The 7,318-nt window shown below is 38.1% G+C and overlaps 1 protein-coding gene across 1 annotated transcript; it reads left to right on the top strand.

Annotated features, from left to right (window-relative positions):
- Nucleotides 1-515: 515 nt before the first annotated feature.
- Nucleotides 516-1,728, top strand: LOC143586731 (small ribosomal subunit protein bS16m/bS16c-like). Its single transcript, XM_077068210.1, has 3 exons — nt 516-648; nt 744-789; nt 1,431-1,728. Exons 1-3 carry the CDS (start codon nt 516-518, stop codon nt 1,630-1,632), a joined length of 381 nt encoding a protein of 126 aa, XP_076924325.1. The 3' UTR covers nt 1,633-1,728.
- The last annotated feature ends 5,590 nt before the right edge of the window (nt 1,729-7,318 follow it).

Raw genomic sequence — 7,318 nt, 5'->3', positions numbered from 1 at the left:
CATTTCTCTCCGTTTTCTTCCTTTTCATTCCTCCCATTTTCCTCCTTCAGCAAGGATTCCCCCAAAGTAAAAACAGAACACCAAAACCCTAACCACTAGCGAGTGTGTGGAGATGGATGCAATCAGGAAGCAGCTGGATGTGTTAATGGGAGCCAATCGTAACGGAGACGTCACGGAAGTCAATCGGAAGTACTACGATCGTGACGTCTGTCGTCTCTTCTTAGCCGGCCTTTGTCCTCACGAACTCTTTCAACTCACTGTAAGCAAAATCCATTCCTCTTATTATACTATATGCATCCCGACACATAATTACCTCGTTTTAGGGTTTTAGCTGTTAATTTTCTACCAAGTATGTTATAAAATTTGGGGAAAATCGTGTTATGTGAGTGAATAGAAAGGAATTGTGTTCGTGTTGAATAGCTTGTTGTGGAATTGAGTTTTTTGAACTTTAGATTGTCGTATTTAGATGTGTTTTTTAGTAAGATTTGTTACAGAGAAACAGGCGGGGGGTGCAAATGGTGGTGAGGCTGAGATTAGCGAGATTAGGATGCCGGAACCGGCCGTTTTACCGGGTTATGGCCGCCGATAGCCGGTCACCCAGAGACGGAAAACACATAGAAGTTTTGGGCTATTATAACCCTTTGCCAGGTAAATTGATTTGTGGTTGTAATATTAAGTCTGTGTTTGATCTATATATATATATATATATATATATGCGACTAATTGTTGGTTGGTTAATATAGGTCAAGATGGTGGTAAAAGAATGGGGCTTAATTTTGAAAGAGTGAAGTAAGTTGTTTGATTCACACTATTAATATTGATTTGAATGTGATTTGAATGATCTGATACTGTTAGCTTTGCTGTTAATAATTTATGTTGTAGTGTTGTTCATGTTCATTGCTTGTTCTGTTTTGCATATGCATAGCTAGGGCTGTAAACGAACCAAACGCTCAGCTAACAGTTCGCGAACTGTTCAGTGAGAAGTTCGTTTAATAAATGAATGAACATGAACAAGAAAATTTGTTTGATTAGTTAAACAAACGAACATGAACAGAGCCCCCGTTTGGTGAATAATATGAAGATGGTCAACAATAGTTGATGGAAAATGAAGAAAGTAATTGCCTTTATGGAGCAATTAAATTAAATAATTCTTACAGTAAGTTGATAATCCAAGTAAGAAACACTTTAGCATAATCCATCAGGTACAGGCTGACTCTAAGGTCAAATTCATAAATTTCCATCTGTGAAGTCACACGTGTTTTTTTAGAAAATTCTTGAAAAATTATTATTAAGATAAACTTGTGTAACGAAAATGCCAAAGGACAGGGAAATCATGGTGTTAAAATTGTTTGAATAAATATGGATTTGATATTTAAAAAGTTATTTTGACGCCTCTTTTATGTGTTACATTTGTTTTCATTTCTATACAGATATTGGCTCTCAGTTGGTGCACAACCATCGGATCCAGTTCAACGTCTTTTGTTTAGAGCTGGGCTGCTACCACCACCACCAATGGTTGCAATGGGTCAGAAAGGAGGGCCTCGTGACACCCGCCCAGTTGACCCGTTGACTGGACGGGTCATGATCCCCGAGCAACCAGCCAAACCTAGTAATGAATCAGTGGATGCTTAAGAAAATAAACTGCCAACTTCCCAACTGTCGTTTTTGATGCATGCTGCTTTCGCTTTTGGGTTGGTTATATGGTTATGTTCAGAACTGTTTGCAAGGTTAGAAGAGAAAATTGAGATGGTCGAGTTGTATACCGATGGTTCAATGGGATAGTTGTGTATGGTTGAAGTATGTTTTGTATGTTAATTGGTTTTAACTATGGTTGATGTTTTTTGCTTAAAAACTATGTTTTGTATGTGAATTGGTTTGATCAATGCATATTTTGGTTGGAATTTATGCATCTTTTTATATGTTTTTTGTTTTTTAATAAATATTTGTTATGAAAAAAATACTTGTGCTAATGATAAAGTTGATATAATTCTCTGTTTATTTCCTATGTACCAAACAAGAGAAATGATTCTCAGCTATATTTCTCTACTGAAATCTCTGTACTACCAAACAGAACAGTCAATTCTCATTCTCCAGACCAATTCCCTTTCTCTGCAATTCCATTTCTCTATTCCATTTCTCTGCAATTCCATTCTCTGTACCAAACACCCCCTTAGAGTATTTTCCTAAGAAAATACTCACCTAGCAGACTTCAATCTTCTTGACCATTGCAAACTTTGCTCGATATGGTCCTACGAGCAAACTGTTCTTCATGAATCCCTTCAACCCATTGTTAGAAGATAACTTATTAAGCAAACACTAGTGTGCTGGTAACACTGTTTAAACTGTGTTGGTGGCACTGTAGCTTGCTCGGGGTTGAACCTGGCTAGAGAAAGTACTTGGAATATTTCTTGATCACTTTCAACAAGCATGCTCAGACTACTGTTTATTAATCAAACCTTGCTAGATCTTCCAAATACTTGGCTTCAGAAGCTTGGTTCAGTCAAGGGTTTGCTAGAAAGCAAACTGTGCTCGACTTGAAGAGCACCTTTACTAGATGAAGTGAACCCTGCTCGGATCATCACTTAAGAAGACTTCAAGAAGATAACCTTGCCCGATAGGCAAAATACCATGCTATGACAAGTGAAACCCTGCTCGGATGTCCAAGTGTGCTCGGTTTCTATACTTAGCAGTTTCAAAGGAGTGTTGAGAAGATTAAAATCTCCCTTAATCTTCCTTAGGTCATTTCAAGTCAAATTCTCGACTCAACAATCTCCCCCTAGATTGGAACACCTCAGCTATCCCAAAACACCTCTAAGGTTACTTACACTTAGTCAAAATACACATCAAATCAAAATCAAATTTACATATCAAAATCAAAGAATTACATAGTTGAAAATTTATCCGTAGACATTACAAAGCAAACCCTATTCTAAGAATCATCTTCTTCTTGCGTTGTGGGCTGATTATCTTCGTTCAACTATTATAGTTCTTGCCCTTTGCTGAAAGACAGATAGAATTCGATAATGAGGGTGATTCTCTGGAATCGTCATTTCCATTATAACCCTCAAATATTCTCTATGTAAAAAGGTCAGGTCTTCATCATTTCTAATTATTCCCAAGATAAGTCCATCTGAGTTTCGAAGAATGTAGTGGCCATCATTTTCTTTGTATTCAATTTCAACAAATTGGCCATTCTTTTGGACTTCATGGTTTGCGCGTGTCATTCTCCTTCTCATACTTATGCAGGTGGTCATGTTGGACAAGGGATTGTTGTTTCTGACTTTTGAAACATAATCATACTCAGCATCCCTTATACTCCTCATACGTTTTAATCTTTTGTTTCTCTCATGCTTGGTCAGTTCCCATTTCTTCTTTTGATTAAGGAGAGGAAATCCCTGTTTAGCTTCACTTTTCAAATATTTTTACAACTCATTTTGTTGTCTCCCAGCCAACTTTCTGGTATCATGATAGTCATACAATTCATGTTTGGCCTGTTTCTCAACTGCCTCTTTTGAATTCAGCAAAGTCATCTTTGAAGATTATTTCCCTTAACAGTCTGCTTTGCAAAATCACCTTTAAAGTTTGAGAGATTGAGTCATAATAGAGTGTCATTGGTAGATCTATGTCAGTTTGGACTCTTTCTCCTCTTCCCTGCTAGTTGAAGTATGTGTCCTTGAAGCTGAGGGCCTGGTTGGAACAAACTTCATTGGCTTGGTAGGCCGTTTGACTCTAAATGTTTTCCTGTACATCCCTACAACCAACTCAGCAGGCGGTCTGATCAGTTCAAACAAGTTTTCACCTGCATCCTTGTGTAATCTTCCAATCAAATCCAATATTTTCTCATCATCAAGTCTTCTAGCAGGTACAAATCTTCCTCCTACAAAGCTTCTTGGGTTTACACCCTCCAACAATACTTTTTCCCATTCAGCTTTCTGTTCATAGAACAGCTGCTTTAGTTGTGCTTGACCCAAATTGTCAAAGACATTTTCATTCATTCCCTTTCGATTCACCATCACCTCCTTCAAGATTCTAATTATTTCCTCATTTTCCCATGGATCTGTGGGTTCATGTGGTTCTTGTTTCACTTCCACTGGGATAGGGATTTCTTGTGTTCCAGTTCTTTTCAATTATTATTTTTCAATTTCAGCTTTCTACTTTTCTCTCAAAGTCATAATCCTTCTTTTCTTGACAGAGGGTTCAGGTTGATCTTCCCTTGATTGTTTAACTGAGGGTTCAGGTTGATCTCTCTTTGATTTATCTTTCTTTTGCAGTCTGTTATAGTGAGATTCAACAGCAGCTTTAGACAAATTGTTCACCATTTCTGCTGCCATGCCTCTATCAATTAATTATCCATACTTCCCAGCAAATTTTTTTCTCACAGCTTCAATCTTCTCAGCCAAAACTGCTTCTCTTGCAAATTTTTCTTTCTCTTCTCTCTTAACAGCTTCTCTTGTTGTATTATAGGCTTTTTCAAGATCTTCAATTTGAAATGGGTTAGGTCTTTTTCAGAAAATTTTGTTTTCTTAGATATTCTCTGAACTTTAGACTATCCCTGTTCTTCTTTTTCATCATTCTCTTTATAGTATCCCTCTCTCTGTCCAATTTTCTTTGTAAATCTTCATCAGTTAGTGAGGCAAGATCTTCAAATTTGAATCCATGACTGATTAGCTTTATAACCAAAGAATTTTTCCTTTAGCCTCATTCAAGCCATGTTGAATATTTTCCCTTTGTTCTTCTGTCATTTCTACTTGCGGGGACACAATATCAACCTTCTCAGCTGTATCACTCTGGTTCTCATCATTTTCATCTTCAGTTGTATCTTCCTTTTCGGTTGATTCATTCACTGCATCAATCTTTTCCTCATTAGGGTTTGGAACATCTTCAGTAACATCTTATGGCCTTATTATTTGTATTGGAGCTGGCCTTAACAGGTTTTCTTGCTCTTCAGGAGTTTCAACAAAATATTTATTCCAATTTCCTTTCTTTGCAGATTTTTCATTCTCAGCTTGTTCATATGCTTTTCTTTTTCTTGTGTATATCTTTGCAAACCTGTTCACCTTTTCTACAAATTCTTCATGCAACTTAGAAAGCCTTTATTTCATTTGATCTATTGTTTCACCAGTTGCCCTCTAGGTTCCTTTTGAGGTTCCTTTTCAGGTTGTTTATTTGATTGAGTGAACATATTCACAACTATAGCCAATGAATTATCAATCTCTTCAGCCTTTTTCATATTAATCAGGGTCTCAATCACCTCCTGATCTACAACCTCTTCTTCATCAAAGACTTTAGCAATGTTGGCCTGTTCAATTAGGTTTTCCTACTCTGCCGGCTCTTCTGCATATAGGGTTTGGGCAATGTACTCCCTCTCCCTTGTTTCTTTTAAGACTTGCTCAAGCCTTTTGGCAGCATCAGTATCCCCATCTTCTTCTTCATCCTCATTTGCCTTAATAGGCTCTTCTTCCTCATCATCACTATCAACAACAGCTTTTCCCTTTTCTAATCTTCTCTTCATTTCCTCCTCTGTTACTGGTGGAAAGTCATCAATATCCTTCTCCAAATCATCCATTTCAGCATCCTGCTCTACCCTCTTGGAACCTACTTGGTTTGTTTTAGGTTTTGTATGTACAAGTTCCCCAGTAGCAGCTCCTTCATCTATCACAATGTCAGTTTGAATATCAGTGGTTATCATTGTATCTGCCATGACATCAGTTTGTATGTCAGTAGCAACATCAGTAGCCACCTGATCAGTATTCATATTCTCCATTTCATTCTCCACATCCTTTTCTTTTCTTAACACATCATCATCCTATCTTTCAACAGTGTTTAATACTTCATTATTCACATCATAATCTTGTTCTTCACCCCCAGATTTGTCAGCTTCGTAATCTTCCTCAAATATCATTCTTTCACCATTATCCTCATCATCACTCTCATCATATGTATTATACAGGTCAAACCATCAGTATCAACTGTTTTAACCCCTGTATCCACATTCACAATCTCCTCATTCACCTCCTTGTCAGCTCCAGATGCCTCATCATGTGAAATATTCTCCCCCTGTTTTGGGGCAGCAGAGGTCTTCTCAACCTCTTACTCTAGGGTTTGAATCTGTAAAAGTGCCCGGGCCACCTGAGCTCTCAAATCCTCATTCTCCTTCAAAACCTCCTCATTCTTCTTCCTCAAAGTAGCATTTTCAAACATGAGGTCCAAATTTCTATCAAACAGATAAGTACCAGAGGGAGGGATTACTGGTGGTGAGGTAGAGAAAGGTTCTGGTATAGGGTTTGTGGTTTGGGTTTGGGTGGAGGGATTGGGTTAGTAGGAGGGCTTAGGTCTTCAATGATATTTTCACTCGTGGAAGGTAAAGGATTAATGTTTAGTATTGTAAAGGTTTTGGTTTGAATAATCCTAAATGTAGGTTGAATGGAAGGTTTGGGTATGGGATGGGGTTGTAATTGGTGTGGATGGAAAGGTTTGTAAGTTTATGGGAAGAGGTTCTGGAATATAAGGTTCATGGGTAGGATGGGTTTGAGGTGGGGTTTGGTTTATGTTGTGAGGTGGGCTCTGGTTTAAGGTTTCGGATGGTGTTTGAGGTGGGCTTTGGGTCAGTGTAGGTGGGGTTTGGATCGGTGGAAATTGGGTGGTTTGATCATTTGGTTGTGGTGGATAAGGTGGTGTTTGTGGTGGTGTGTCTAAGGGTGTGGTTGGTGGTGTTGGTATTGATTGGAACTCCCCATGAAATTGTACATTCTCAAGAACAACTTCTTCTCCACCTCCTTCGTTATCATCTCCTCCATCATTATCTTCTCCACCATCTCCTCCATCATTATCTTCATTACTACCTTCATCCTCACTCTCACCATCCTCTTCATCCTCCTTTGAGATTAACTCAAGTATAGGAACAATCTCAAAATCATCAATTAATAGCCATGGTAAAATTTCAAACACTTCTTCAGGATTGAACCTACTTGTGCTACCAAGAGTTGAAATTCGTCTATAGGTATTTGGATCTTGCATCACATGTGTTGTACCAACTGTGGGCAATCCTTCCAGCTCTTGGTTGAAGATAATCTTTAAAAACCTGGGATAGGCCAAAAAATTTTCTTTGTTTGACTTTTTCAAGTTTCTCACCATTCCTTCAAATATCATATTGGAAAAGTTGAATGGCAAATTAAACATAATAGCAACTGTAGCATTGGCCAAATCCCGACTCATCAGAGTCCATGAGCCTTTTCTAGGGGCAAAGCCCTGAATAATGTGGTGTATCAAGAATCTGTATAGATTGGGAAACATTCCCTTCTGGAATTGTCCTTCATGA

This window comes from Bidens hawaiensis, unplaced genomic scaffold (assembly GCF_021521415.1).
Source record: "Bidens hawaiensis isolate Kalapana, Puna unplaced genomic scaffold, B.hawaiensis_p1.1 tig00034803_1, whole genome shotgun sequence".
Classification (NCBI taxonomy): domain Eukaryota; kingdom Viridiplantae; phylum Streptophyta; class Magnoliopsida; order Asterales; family Asteraceae; genus Bidens; species Bidens hawaiensis.
This window is presented reverse-complemented; position numbering and strand designations above follow the sequence as displayed.